This window comes from Natrix helvetica (genome assembly GCF_964273705.1).
Source record: "Natrix helvetica genome assembly, chromosome: 10".
In the NCBI taxonomy this organism is placed as follows: Eukaryota; Metazoa; Chordata; class Lepidosauria; order Squamata; family Natricidae; genus Natrix; species Natrix helvetica.
In genome coordinates, this window is record NC_138561.1 from 5,494,051 (window position 1) to 5,509,135 (window position 15,085).

The following is a 15,085-nucleotide window of genomic DNA, read 5'->3' on the forward strand; positions in this document are numbered from 1 at the left end:
GAAGGACAGAAACTGGCCCAAGGTCACCCATCCGGCTTTGTACATAAGATGGGTTTAGAACTCACGGTCTCCTAGTTTTTAGCCTGGGGTCTTTATAACACTATAAATCTATGTTCTTCGTTTACTCAATAAATGGAAGACTTAATCCTGTTTGTAAATCTATGAATGAGGTTTATAGACTGTATGTACATAGACTAGGTATGGCCGGATTTGCTGGCTGGGGAATTCTGGGAACTGAAGTCCGAATCTTAAAACATGCCAGCTGGGGAATTCTGGGAACTGAAGTCCGAATCTTAAAACATGCCAGCTGGGGAATTCTGGGAACTGAAGTCCGAATCTTAAAACATGCCAGCTGGGGAATTCTGGGAACTGAAGTCCGAATCTTAAAACATGCTAGCTGGGGAATTCTGGGAACTGAAGTCCGAATCTTAAAACTAGCTGGGGAATTCTGGGAACTGAAATCTGAACCTTAAAACATGCTAGCTGGGGAATTCTGGGAACTGAAATCTGAACCTTAAAACATGCCAGCTGGGGAATTCTGGGAACTGAAGTCCGAATCTTAAAACATGCCAGCTGGGGAATTCTGGGAACTGAAGTCCGAATCTTAAAACATGCCAGCTGGGGAATTCTGGGAACTGAAATCCGAACCTTAAAACATGCCAGCTAGGGAATTCTGGGAATTGAAGCGTACACCTTAAAACATGCTGGATGGAGAATTCTGAGGGTGGAAGTCAACTCATCTTAAAGCTGCCAAGTGTGTGGGGGGAAACTTCTTCTTCCACTTACAAGAAGGTTGAGTGCTTATCCAATCTCTTTTCCTTCAACGATGGTTGGACAAGGATGGATAAATTATTCCCACAGACCCCATGTTCCCAAGCCGTCCCCCCCCCCCCTTTGGCTATCCCAGAGCATCCCATGACTGAGATGGAGCAAAAGGAAAGCCCCTGAAAGTGACCTCATTTCAATCCAAAGCAGGTAGATCTCCCTCACCCCCCCTTGAGCTAGGAGTGGGATGGGGTGGGTTTTGGGAAGCAACTGGCCTGCAACCCTTCGGCATTGGTCTCCTGTCCCTCAGCCCATCAGGCTTCCAAACAAAGGCCGCAGCAGCTGACTGGGTGGATGTCCAAGGTCCCTGAATCAGCAGCTCTGACTCATCAATTCCACCCCTGTTCAGATTCTGGTCACCAGGGTGCCCAAGTCCCATGACCAGTTCTGCCCTTTGAAACAGCTCCATACTGAAGAGAAGCCCCCCCCCCCCCGAGTTCCTTGACCACGTAGGCATCACATGAGGCTACTCACCTTTTTCTCTTGATCCCAGGACTGCTGGGACTGGACTGGAGCTGGCCAAACAGAAATTGAATCAGCTGTTGGGGAAAATATTCAGTCAGCAGACAATAAAGCAGCCTCTCTCTCTGTGAACCCCCTGGGGTTCCCCCCTTCTGCTTGCAGGGACAACCTTCGGAATAAGCACCAAAGATGGCACCTGTTTTGCCCAAACTGTATTTCCCAGGATTTCATAGACTTTCAGTGGCTAAGAGCTTGCCGATCAGAAAGATCAGCAGGTCGGCGGTTCAAATCACTAGCGCTGCGTAACGGAATGAGCTCCCGTTACTTGTCCCAGCTTCTGCCAACTTAGCAGTTCAAAAGCACTTTAAAAATGCAAGTAGAAAAATAGGGACCACCTTTGGTGGGAAGGGAACAGCGCTCCGTGCGCCTTCGGCATTTAGTCACGCCGGCCACATGACCACGGAGACGTCTTTGGACAGCGCTGGCTCTTCGGCTTTGAAACAGAGATGAGCACCAAGTCGGGAACGACTAGCACATATGTGCGAGGGGAAAATAGAAGGGACTTTGGAGGTCTTCTAGTCCAACCCATTGCCCAAGGCAGGAGCCTTATACCATCCTAGTCAACTGGTTGTCCAGTCTATTCTTGGAAACCTCCAGAAATAGTATCTACAGAGATTCTCAATCCTCCAGGTTGACCCAAAAGTGCTCTTTTTTTTCTCAAAAGGCAACTGGATTTTCTTAGTTTTTTTCCCTTGAAAACGTTTCGCTTCACATCCAAGAAACTTCTTCAGTTCTAAGCGGAAAAACTGAAGAACTTTTTGGATGAGAAGCAAAATATTTTCAAAGGGAAAAAAAACACCAAGTAAGTCCAGTTGCCTTTTTTGGGGGGGGGGGAGGAAGCACCTTTGGGACCTTCAGCGATGGTGCACCCACACCTCCGAGATACACCTGGAAACACCTGGAAATCCCAGCCAGCATGAATTGAAAAGCCTGGTTTATCCCATAGACAAGCTTGTGTGGATGGATGAGAGGGGCTGAGATACTTTTGGTTTAAGCTGAATTCTACAAGTGAACATTAAGACTTCCAAAGAGTTGACGTTTGCACCAAGGCAGACACACATTTATTTATAATACTAGTCGAGTTGCCCCTTTAAAAATCAGAGCCACAGGCAGCTCACAGCCCAGAGTATAAAAACAAAACTGTGCAAAAAAGAAATAGCAAAGAAAAACAGACGCAGAAAAATCTGACTCCATCATCAAACGTATTTGATGCAACACACAAAACGCTGCACCACTCCATCTTTACCCTATCTCAGTGCTTGGAGGGAAAACCCCTCTCTTTTATCGTAAGCATATCATATCATATATCAAGATGGGATTTTGGCAAGGGATGGGGCTGCACCTCACAAAGACTGGGAAGAATGTTTTATGAAAACAACTGGCCCAACTTATCAGGAGGGCTTTAAACTTGTTTAAAGGGTTTTAAAGTTCTAAATTAGTTAGTTAGTTTACTTTGTCATTACACCTTGTACAATGAACAGTATACCTTAAAAACACCACCACACATCCTTCACATTCTATACAATTGAACTGAAAATCCCTGATATTGCACTAATATTGCACTATGCCGTAGAATTCAAATTGGCACCAGGTTAAGAGCCAATGGAATTCAAGAGGGGCTGGGCTTGAACCACTTGTGGGAAATGTAATGATTCTAAGCTAATGACATGCTTAACTCCCCTCCCACAGCCCTGCCTTCTCTTCTCTTCTACATCTACTCAAAGAAAGCACGGTTAAGCAATCCCAAATGTAAGCCCACCAAGGGTTGAGAATCTGTCTCAAGGGTGCTCCTTCCGTCTCAATCCCCTCGTTACCTTATTGATCACTTTCTGATGTTGCAAGTGGTTTTGCCGGAGACAAAGAACTTCCTTCCACAGAACTTCATTCTGCCTGAAAAGAGAAGAGTAGTCGCGCTAACACACAGTTGACTCTTCAAGACCATCTAGAACAGTGGTTCTCAACCTGTGGGTTGGGACCCCTTTGGGGGTCGAACGACCCTTTCACAGGGGTCGCCTAAGACCATCGGAAAAACACATATTTTCGATGGTCTTAGGAACTGAGACACCAATTTTATGGTTGGGGGTCACCACAACATGAGGAACTGTATTAAAGGGTCGAGGCATTGGGAAGGTTGAAAACCACTGATCTAGAGCCATAAGGGCAAACCTATGGCATGCATGCCAGAGGTGGCACGCAAAGCCCTCTCTTTGGGCAGGCGTGCTGTTGCCAGCTGCTCTTCCGGATTCTGTCTCTTCCGTGTGTTCGCACGGTTTAGTTTCAGTGCCGAAAAGGTTAGTTATCACTAATCTAGAGGTTTGTATATTTCTATGCAACTATGCTCAACCTGAGGGCTTAGACAAGTTCAGTTCAACTGCTATCGTTGCTGGCTGCCAGAATAAGGACTGGATAAGCAATAGCAACAGCGCTTAGACTTATACACCGCTTCACAGTACTTTTACAGCCCTCTCTAAGCGGTTTTCTTTTTTGTTTAGGGTGATTTTTTTAAAATTTTGTTTATACAATCACATCTTCTTTGCAACACATTTTACATCTTTTACATATCCATTGTGTTTCCTTTGTCTGTACATGTAAATCTTATATAACTATATAACTATATAACTGTATAACTGTATAACTATAACTATATACATACATACATACATACATACATACATACATACATACATACATAAAACTATATATATAACTATATTTTGTTTCATATATCTTTTTTATTAGTTCCATATAGAACATCCTTTATATACATGTAATCCTCTTATGTCTCTTATTTCATACTATTTTTGTCTGCAGTCTATTTTGTACTTCTACCTCTTATTCATTCTCCAGTTTTATATTTGTTTTGTAGTTTCTTGATCTTTCTTCTTCTCTTTATTGCTTTCCTATTCCCCCCCCCCTTTCCTCTAGCCAATTATACCATAAGTCCCATACTGAGTAATATTCGGATTCCTCTTTGTCTTTTAGCTCTTTTGTAAGCCTAACCATTTCAGCGCATTCCAATATTTGTTTTACTACATTTTCTTCCGTTGGTATGTGTTTATTCTTCCAATTCTGTGCATATGAGATTCTTTCTACTGTAATTATGTGTAGAATTAGGTATTTGATGCTTTTCTCATAATTCCCGAGCCTCTGCTTCGCTTACTTACTATCGGCTGCCATAGAAACGGGGAGGGAGGAGGCATGGCATTTGGGATGGGAATAAATGGTACAGGTGGTGATATGAAAAAGGGAGTTTTCTTCTCACCATCTTCTGCACATGCTAGTGGCCAGTGTTTGGACTTGGTCAAGGCCAACTGTCCTGCATACCAACATGATGATGCCTTTTGGAGATGCACTTCACATGACACCTAAGGGAGTTGCAGATTGGACACTGGACTGGGGTCATTGGAAGGAGGGGGCTGGGTTATCATTTGATATGTACTTGTTCGTGCCTTTCTGGCTCAGATCTTGCTTTACTTTCGCTGCTATCTTTTCATAACCAGTAAAAGTATCTTTAATTCCACGAACAATGGAGTCGGGAGTTTTCTTTCTTGGTTATTGATGGAGGGACGCCTGACATCCCCTTTATTATTCCTAATGGAAATAGTTCCGGTTTTGGTTCTATTTGATGTGAAGTGATCTCCACTTAGGCCACTTCTGATGGCCTTTGGAGATGCTGCCCATGGTGGAGGCTGGGTGGTATCCTCAAGCCGGGGGTTAAATGCTACCGGTTCTACTGGTTTGGGCGAGCCGGTTTTTCCGACAATCAGCTGTCACGTGGGATTTAAATCAGCTAAGAAAACAGGATTTCTTGCTTTCAGGCTAATCTAAATCTCGTGGCACAGCCGATTCCCCCACCTCGCTGTTCGCTTACCTTCGCAGGCGCGCTCGATAGCAAGCTCCGCCCACCCACCCAGATGTCATCACCTCCATTTTTGATGCTCTGCGCATGCGCGGAGATGAGGCGCCTTCTCACATTGCATGCACGTGTGCTCACATTGCTACAGAACCGGTAGCAAAGGTAAGTGTGAAGTTTACAAAAGATGCCCTAATTTGCTATGAGCCTCGAGACAAAGTTCAAAAGAAATGCAGTCATTTATTAGGAGCAACTTTTTGGCATGTTCTTCTGCGGAGCCGAATCTGATTTCCAGTTAATGGTATCTGAACTTTACCCCTGTGCCTCCCCTCCCCTCAGTCTGTGTCATAAATCATATCCACCAACGAGGTGCTGGAGCAGGCTGTGAACTTTCGCGCCTCCCACGCCTGCTGTAGAAATCTGAGATCCGACTCTGGTCGAAGGTATGCATGGAATTCTCCCTCCCTTTTCCATGTCAACTTGATAATAGTCATGGAAACGTTTACAAGTTGACAGTAAGTGGATTTCACCCCTGTCCCAAGCTGATGTTTGCACGCCATGAAGCCATGAGTTAAATGCCACGTTTGAAGGCCAGGAGATGGACTTACTGTTTCACATCCTGAACTTGACACTCCATCATCTCCTGCTGGTTCTTGAGGACTTGGATCTCATACAAGAGCCGGCTGAGGTCTTCTTGGCGCATCTTGGTCTCTTCACTTTTCACCACAGACACCTGAAAGAAGAAAGAGGAGGAGGAAGAGAAGAGCAACAAACCCAGTTTCCAACAAAAAAAGGGTGGATCATCATATCTACAGCTAGGTTTGGTGTCCTCCAAACTCTAGATCAGGGGTCTCCAAACTTGGCAACTTAAAGACTTGTGGACTTCAAGTCCCATAATTCCTCAGCCAGCCATGAGGCATTCTGGGAGTTGAAGTCCACGTGTCTTAAAGTAGCCATGTTTGGAGACCCTCGCACTCTAATGCCCCTGAAAGAGATGAATAGGTTGACACTGAAAATAAGGATAAAGAGGAATCGGTGTACTTCAAGACGTGGGGAAAATTTTATGATTGGCTAGAGAAAGGAAGCTAGAAAAGAAAGTAAGGGGAAGAAACGGAACCCAGACGATGCACTATTACATGGAAAAGGGAAGGAAGAAGGGGAAAACAGAAAAGAAAATATTAAATATGGAAGTATATATTCAAGAGCAAGATATAAAGGGGAAAAAACATAGTTAGGATAGATTAGTGAAGGGAATAAGAAATGATACCAAAATATATTTGGGCTTGCGGGAATACCATCCCAAGAAAACATAAACTGAGATTTGAAAGTGACACGTACAATAACAGAAAAAGAAAGGGAGAGAGGAGGAGAGAATGAAAGGAAGACGGGGGAAAGAAGAAAGAGGTAAGGTGAGGAGGAAGGAAGGGAGAGAAAGAGAATGAGAGAAGGTAGGAAGGGGAAGGGGAAGAGTAGGAGTAAGGGAAGGGAAGAAGGAAGGGGAAGGAGAGGAGGAAGGAAGAAAGTAGAGAAGGGAGGGAAGGAGAAAAGAAAGGGAAAATAAGAGGGAAGGAAGAAAGAGGGAAGGAAAGGAGGGTGGAAGGGAGGGAAAGAGAAGGAGAGAGGGGAAGAAGGGGAAGAGTAAGAGTAGGAGTAGGAGAAGGGAAGAAGGAAGGGGAAGGAGAGGAGGAAGGAAGGAAGTAGAGAAGGGAGGGAGAAAAGAAAGGGAAAATAAGGTGGTGTTACAACAGGCGGAAGGGACGGTAAATAAAGCAACCCAAACTGCATATTATAACCTATTAAATGAAATAATAAATGTATAAGAATGACAAATGTAAAGAAGAATAACAATTATGTGAATGCATACTTAAAATGGTATGTAAGAGAATAAAAAATAAAAAATGTTGGGGGGGAAATACCCCTGAAAGGTGCCAGCTCACAATCCCAACATTGTTTTGCTGAAATATGTCCCACTGTCAGGACCAACAGAGGAAGCTGGAATGTACATTGGGGAAGGGACGAGCATCTCCTCTCAGGAAGAGCTTCCTTCAGCTTAAAGGTTAAAGGCCTAAATGGATTTGGTCTCTTTGAAGGATGTGGAATACGTAAGCGTTAAGGGAACTATCTGAAAATCCTTCCAGCCCTCCCATCAAGCAAACGATAGAGCTGAAATGTTTGGTCCTGCCTACTCTGGGCATACAAAGGGAAGCGTTGGTGTGCTGCCAATGCAACTTTACTTCCCCGCAATAAATGGAAGCGGGGACTGGCACACTGGCCAAGGGTAGCTTTGTGTGTGTATGTGTGTGTGTGTGAAAAAGAAAATCTCTTTTCATGGCTGCTGTTTTGTCCAAACACAATTGTCTTCTTTTAATGACCCCATAATCCCTTGCAGGATGGAGTCTTGGCAACTGGATGGAGCTAACAGAGTGGCCGGATGCCCTACTTGTTGCCAATGCGGAGTTTTGTCCAGCAGATATATTCTCATCATGCCGAAAGAGAGAGAAATATCTGCCTCTACCTAGGATTGAACTCACAGCCTCCTGATTGTGAGGCGAGAGCGCCACCTCTAGGCCACCACCCTATACAGAGTCAGCCTATATCCGCCAATAATCTGGGTCCTCATTTTACCGACCTCGGAAAGATGGAAGGCTGAATCAAACACGAACCACTCCTTTGTCCAAACACAGGATAATCCCAAAATTCCAAACAAGGGAGCTGGGGAAATGGAGACTCTGACAAAGCACCCACATTGCAATTGGAAAAAATGGAATTTTAGACAAATTCCCGGACGAATTTGGACGAATGTCACTAAGGCATCCCCTACCTTCCTTTTGATGAGCTCCAAAAGATGTTCGTGTCCTTGTAGGAAATAAAGATGCTGGAACTCCGTATCATCACGTTCGGGCTTCACGAGTCCGCCTTGCTCAATGTTCACCACTTTCCTAAACCCGTCTACATGCAACAGGGAGTAGAAAGAGGAGTGGAGTTTACACAACGTTCCACTTAACAAAATAAGGCAGCTTACAGTGACAAATGTTCTGGTTCATCTTGTGGTTGTAAGTTGAGGAACTACGTCTGTGCAAGAACTAAGCTACTTTCCTCTTGCAGCATTTGATAAGAGAGAGGAAGAATGACTGTATAGGGAATTAATTCACTGTCCTGTTGCAGAGAAAAATAACAGAGCAAGACTGGATATGGATTTGTCTGGGATGTCTCCGGAGATTCTCAATCATCCAAGTCATGGATGTCGCCGAGGTGCTTTTTCAAAAGGCAGCTGGACTTTTGTTTTTTTCTCTTGAAGACGTTCCGCTTCTCATCCAAGAAGCTTCTTCAGTTCTGATTGAATGGTGGCGAATGGAAGGATTCATAGTCCTTGCAGTCACCTGGTCATTAGCAATCTTCCTGAGCGTTGTTGAGGCCATTTGGAGGTTTATCTGTGCCTTCAGGGTCACTTGAATAGTGCAAATAAGTGTGGAGCTGGAGTGGAGTGGAGTGGAAGGGAAGAGGAGAGGATAAGACAAGAGAAGAGGAGAGGAGAGGAGAGGAGGGGAGGGGAGGAGAGGAGAGGAGGAGAGAGGAGAAGACAAGAGAAGAGGAGAGGAGAGAAGAGGAGAGGAGGGGAGGGGAGGAGAGGAGGGGAGAGGAGAAGACAAGAGGAGAGGAGAGGAGAGGAGGGGAGGGGAGGAGAGGAGGGGAGGGGAGGAGAGGAGAGGAGGAGAGAGGAGAAGACAAGAGAAGAGGAGAGGAGAGAAGAGGAGAGGAGGGGAGGGGAGGAGAGGAGGGGAGAGGAGAAGACAAGAGGAGAGGAGAGGAGAGGAGGGGAGGGGAGGAGAGGAGGGGAGGGGAGGAGAGGAGAGGAGGAGAGAGGAGAAGACAAGAGAAGAGGAGAGGAGAGAAGAGGAGAGGAGGGGAGGGGAGGAGAGGAGGGGAGAGGAGAAGACAAGAGGAGAGGAGAGGAGAGGAGGGGAGGGGAGGAGAGGAGGGGAGGGGAGGAGAGGAGAGGAGGAGAGAGGAGAAGACAAGAGAAGAGGAGAGGAGAGAAGAGGAGAGGAGGGGAGGGGAGGAGAGGAGGGGAGAGGAGAAGACAAGAGGAGAGGAGAGGAGAGGAGGGGAGGGGAGGAGAGGAGGGGAGGGGAGGAGAGGAGAGGAGATGAGAGGAAAAGACAAGAGAAGAGGAGAGGAATTGGGGAATGTGATTTATGACACAGACTGAGGGGAGAGAAGGAACCGGGCTAAAGGTCAGCTATAATTAAATAAGGCTAAGATCTGACTGCAAAAAGATCTTGCCAAAAATAAATGCTCCTAATAAATGATTAATTATCTTTTGAAGTTGGGTCCAAGACTCATGAATCAATTAGGGCAGTTTCGAAGATTTGAAGATGTCGATTTTCATTGCAGCATCATTCCAAAAACCACAACAGGATAAATGCCCACAATCCTGTATTTTCAAGGGACAGGAAAATCAGACATTTGTCAAAATCCAAGAGTTGTGCAGGTAGACCTCAACCTACGACCACAATTGAGCCCAAAACCTCTGTTGCTAAGGGAGACATTGGTTAAGCGAGTTTTGCCCCGTTTTACAACCTTTCTTGCCACGGTTGTTAAAAGAATCATTGCAGTTGTTAGTAACACCGTTGTTAAGTGAATCTGACTACCCCATTGACTTTGCGAGTCAGAAGGTCGCAAAAGGGGATCACATGACCCTGGGACACTGCAACCGTCATAAGTATGAAGCAGTTGGCAAGCATCTGAATTCTGATCACGTGACCAAGGGGATACTGCAACGGTCGTAAGTTTGAAAAACAGTCATAAGTCACTCTTTTCAGGGCTGTTGTCACTTTGAATGGTCACTAAATGAACTGTTGTAAGGTGAGGACTACCTGTAATCAGTCTACTTAAAGAAAACAAGCATCCCTCAAATCCAGATTGACCTCAAGGGACTTGGTAGACTTAACTCAATTCATGTCGTTATTATTATTCGTTAAATTTATTTGCCAACTATTTTGCCCTGGGGGCTACTCTAGGCAGATTGCAATAATAAAAAGGAAGAAAAATGAAAAATAAACCGAAGTAAAACAATAGAGCAATAAAATTAACCATAAACAATGACAAAGAAAAACAATGAGACTAATGCATCAATCTGATAACCAAAAAGATGGATGATGTTGTGACTTAAGGCCAGGGGAGCTAGCAGCAGATTTGGACAGTGAGGAGGGTTGGGGAGGAACCTGGGCCAGTCCTGGAGTCTGGGGAAGGCTCTGATGAGAGCTCTGTGTCGGAGGCAGAGATGAGGCCATGGCCGTCCGACAGTTATCAGCTGCCTTCAGAGTCGGAGATCAGTGAGGCAGACAAACAGCTTGAGCCTGTTCCCAATGTGTGCATGAGCACAGCTGCGGGACGAAAGGAACAGCTAAAGAACAGGGGTTGACTTGGGAGTAAGGCCACAGGTGGACGGTGAATGGCCCCTCCCATAGGGAAGAAAGAGGAGCAACAGGGGAGTGGAGTTTGCAGGAGACAATCAGTTCCCTTAATTAGTGTGAAGCTTTGTTTGTGACTCTCAGAGATTCCTTGCCAAGTATTTTCTTGTTCAGCATTTGGAAGATATCGGCCTGGCAGCTCTCCAAGCCTGATAAGGTCTGGGGTTGTCAATTCACCCTTGAAAGACTGTTTGCCGGGAATGAGAGGAATTCACATTAGCTTAATAAAAAGGGGTTTTGTCAGGAAAAGGAGTCTGCTTTGTGATTTTGGGAAGATTTAGATCAGGACAGATGGATTGAGAGCAGAGACCAATCGGGAAAGCTGAAATTATTGCTTTCTTGTCTGTAACACAAATGTCGAACGGCACTGCCGTCATCCAAGATATTTTCCCCCCACTTTCTCAATCCAGTTTCTGCTTCTAGGATTCCCTGGTCGTTTCGTCTTACAGTACTAGGCAAATCAAATTCTACCAAATTTTCAAGAGCTGTTGACATGACCTCATGGCTGGCTTTTACGTCAGCGACCACTGCAGCATCCCCATGGACAGGGGATCAAAATTCAGACCCTTTCAGCATCCTTGCAGTGACACTCCCCCATTTCCCCGAAAATAAGACCTCCTGGGATAATAAGCCCAATCGGGCTTTGAAGCCCATGTGCTGACTCACATTTATGACGGTTGCAACGTCCCGTGGTCATGTGATCCCCCTTTGCGACCTTCGGACAAGCAAAGTCCATGGGGAAGCCAGGTTCACTTAACAACCGTGTGACTAACTTAGCAACTGCAGTGATTCGCTTAACAACTGTGATGAGAAAGTTCGTAAAATGGGGCAGAAATTCACTTAACAACAGTCTTGCTGAGCAAAGGAAATTTGGGGTTCAGTTGTGTTCATAAGTCAAGGACTATCTGTTTTGAGCATGCAATTACATAAATTTTATTTATAATTTTATAATGTTTGTATAGAATTGCATGTATGGGTTTATAATATAAATGAACATAATATAAATAACAATAATAATAGACCTATAGATTATCCTTATAAGAGACACTGTATTTTCTATTCAATATAGTTTATTTTATTCTTATTTATTTATTAAATTTGTATGCCCTGCGTTTGACTATTGAGCGACTTTGGGCTTTGCCTTCGAGCAACAGTTTATCCTTTCAAGTTAACCCAAATACTCGGTAAAATATCGGGGGATTCTGGGAGTTTAAGTCCATACTGCTTAAAAGTTCCCAAGTTTGAAAAATACTGATTTGAATTATGCAAGACAGGGAATCCTCGACTTACAACCATTTCATATAAATTCACCATGCGAATTTATATTGGAATACATTTGGGGGGGGAGGAGGAATTATGACCAGTCCTCAGACTTATGACCATCGCAGCACCCCCTGCAGTGATGTGATTGCCATTCAGGTGTAATTGATCCTTGCAATTCTGGCAAGCAAAGTCACTTGAGATTTGTTGAAATCTCACGATGTGGTTTGTTTAACAACTGAAGTTTTGCTTAACAACCATGGGGAAAATGTCATAAAATCGGGCATGCTTGCATCTACTTTAGTCTTCTTTCTTGCATCATCAATCTGGAGACTTCAGCTCAAGGCAAAGTCAGAACTCCAGCAAGCCAGCCGCTTGTCAGGTACAGAGGTATTCCTCAAGTTACAAGTTAACGTTCGCTTAGTGGCTAGGGGATGAGGGGAGGTGTAGTACGGTAGCATTCAGAAGACCCCAACCTCCCCCACTTGAGTTTCCAGAGTCACTTACACATATTCAGCTGGCGGACGAAACTTGCCATGTTGTTGTGCTTGAAATATTTGGGCAGGACTTCCTTGGCAAACTGACTCTGATCGAAAACATGGAAGCTGGTGCCATTCTGAAAGGAAAAATAAATAAAATAAAGCAGTGGTGAAATTCAAAAATTTTCCCTACTGGTTCTGTGGGCATGGATTGGTGAGCGTGGGTTGGTGGTCATGTGACTGGGTGGGCGTGACTGGGTGGTCATGTGACTGGGGTGGGTGTGACATGGTCATGTGACTGGGCGGGCAACAAGCAGGAACCTCACGGAGTCCCAGAGAGCTCAAAAACAAACTATCACGCTTGACACAAAAATAACACAACAGCTGCACAACTGACTCACACTTAATGTAAAAGCAGCTTGACTTCACACACAAAAAATGTTTCTACGATTGTGCACTACAGCTGATTTTCACAGCTGATCATCAGAACCTTTTTAAAAAAAACTTTTTAAAGCATTTTTTTACTACCAGTTTGGGCATTTACAACCAGTTCGGGTAGTACCAAAAGTATTAGATGCTCCTTCAAAACCCACTGTCTCGGGAGGCGGGGCTTGACGTCGCTACGACACGACATGCAATCTTGGGGCTCCAGGATTGCTGTCGATATCTCTGTTGCTGGACGATCCTTTTTGGATCTAAACCATTCTGAAGTGACGGTGATAGAGAAGGGCATGTCCTGCTGATCTCAGGGGCGTCGCAAAGCCTCTGATTGATCCAGGGAAAGCTCTTTTTGCCGGCTACAAGAGAAGCAGCCATGGCTGCAGAAGGTTGGGACAAGCCCCTGAAATGGAAGCAGGGCAGGAGATTGTGTCGAAATGGTGAGAAAAATCTTTATTATTAGAGAAGAGAAAACCCAAAAGACAGAATTGAAGACAGAAGAAAACAAGCGGCGAATTAACCCTGGTTTAAACTATCGTGTTATCTTTTCCACTTTAATTTTGTTTGTTTTCTATGGATGGACTTTTTACAAATGCCTCTTACTTTTAAATTGGACTGGTCTTTTTTTCCCCATTCTTCCTCTATACCAGTGATGGCGAACCTATGGCACGCGTGCCACAGGTGGCAAGCGGAGCCATTTGTCAGGGCACGCGAGGCGCTGCCTGCCAGCTGGCCAGCGCACATGTGCGCACTGGCCAGCTGAGTTCCCACTTTTTAAAAGCCTTTTTTCGCCCTCCCCAGGCTCCAGAGGCTTTATAGGAGCCTGGGGAGGGCAAAAAGAGCCTCTCCCACCCAGAGGCCCTCCGGAGGCTTCAGGGACCGTCTGGAGGCTTCCCTGAAGCCTTCGAAGTGCTCAAAATGACCCTGGGAGCAAACCGGAAGTGACTTCCTGTTTGCTCGGAGGGCCGTTTTGAGCGCTCCAAAGGCTTCAGGGAAGCCTCCAGACGGTCCCTGAAGCCTCCGGAAGTGTCACAATAAAATTTAGTTAAATGTAGTTAAACTGAGTACTATGTATAAGATAAAGTAATAATAGCTATAGTCAAATAAATGATCAATAATGATAATAAAGCATTTATATATACTAGATTGATAATATGAAATTTTATACAAACTGTAAGTGAGGATGATGGAGATGATGTTGAAAAGCCTTTTTATAAAAAATAAATAATTCTATATAGAATAGAATATAAAGATGTAATATCATTGGATGATTTCAGGATGATGTAATGAAATGCCATAATATAAATTTACTTCAAATTTAATATGCCTCATATAAAAAGGATGTAATAATAGCTATGCTTAATGGATATTTAACAATTATAACAATTTGTATACATGTATATTAGATTGATGATACTTATAATGGAAAAAACATGGAATTGAAAATTATTAGAGAATGTTATTAATGCTAAAATAATACAATGATTTAGAATAGGATATAAAAAAATTATTTATTATTGGATATATTGAAGATGGTATAATGAATCATTATAGTATAAATGGATACATATTTAGAATACCTTGTTTAAAATGGAGAAACAATAGTGATAATTAAACAAATGAAGTATAATAATAATGTATACAAAGATATTTGATTGACAATAGGTGAATTTTGATGAAGCTCAAGGGATGACTATGGAAAGGACGCAGAAAGACCTTGTAACCAATCGACACACTGTATGCAGTTGAGGAGGCTTTTATGTTATATGTTTTGTGTGTTTGTGTTTGTTTGAAAATAAAAAAAATATTAAAAAAAACCCCACTGTCTCCATCTATGGGGGAAAAAATGTTAATTTTTTGGCAATAATATGGGAATGATTAACTGTTGGATTTCTTCAGGGTACCAATTTTATTTCCCAGGGTAAACTACAATCCTTAGAGAGAGAGAAACCAAATCTAACCCCGCTTAACTTTTAAGGGACTTAATCAAGGTTGGTTGATGATAGACTTCCCTCAAAAGATCTCTGTAAGGCTGTGTTTCTGAACCTTGGCAATTTTAAGATGAGATCATGCATTCTCTCACTATTTCACGCCCCAAAATTATTCCCAACAGTCCAGTAAAAGTAAAGTGTAACACATAGGTGAGAAAAACAAAAAGGACACATACAGATTGGGTTAAACCAGGCTTAATAGCAGCAACTGTGAGAGGGATCTTGGAGTCTTAATGGACAACC

General features: G+C 43.8%; 1 protein-coding gene across 4 annotated transcripts in view; it reads right to left on the reverse strand.

Moving 5' to 3' along the window:
- The window catches only part of LOC309397381 (heat shock factor protein 4-like), a 42,711-nt gene that overhangs the window by 11,742 nt on the left and 15,884 nt on the right, over window positions 1-15,085 (reverse strand). For all 4 annotated transcript variants that reach the window (XM_081963369.1, XM_081963368.1, XM_081963366.1 and 1 more), the window contains exons 2-6: window positions 12,442-12,550; window positions 8,022-8,149; window positions 5,809-5,933; window positions 3,162-3,237; window positions 1,300-1,364 (exon numbers count right to left, since the gene is read on the reverse strand). In XM_081963369.1, the coding sequence (XP_081819495.1) occupies window positions 1,300-1,364; window positions 3,162-3,237; window positions 5,809-5,933; window positions 8,022-8,149; window positions 12,442-12,472 (425 nt within the window). In that variant the 5' untranslated portion in view covers window positions 12,473-12,550. The remainder of the gene's footprint in view (window positions 1-1,299; window positions 1,365-3,161; window positions 3,238-5,808; window positions 5,934-8,021; window positions 8,150-12,441; window positions 12,551-15,085) is intronic.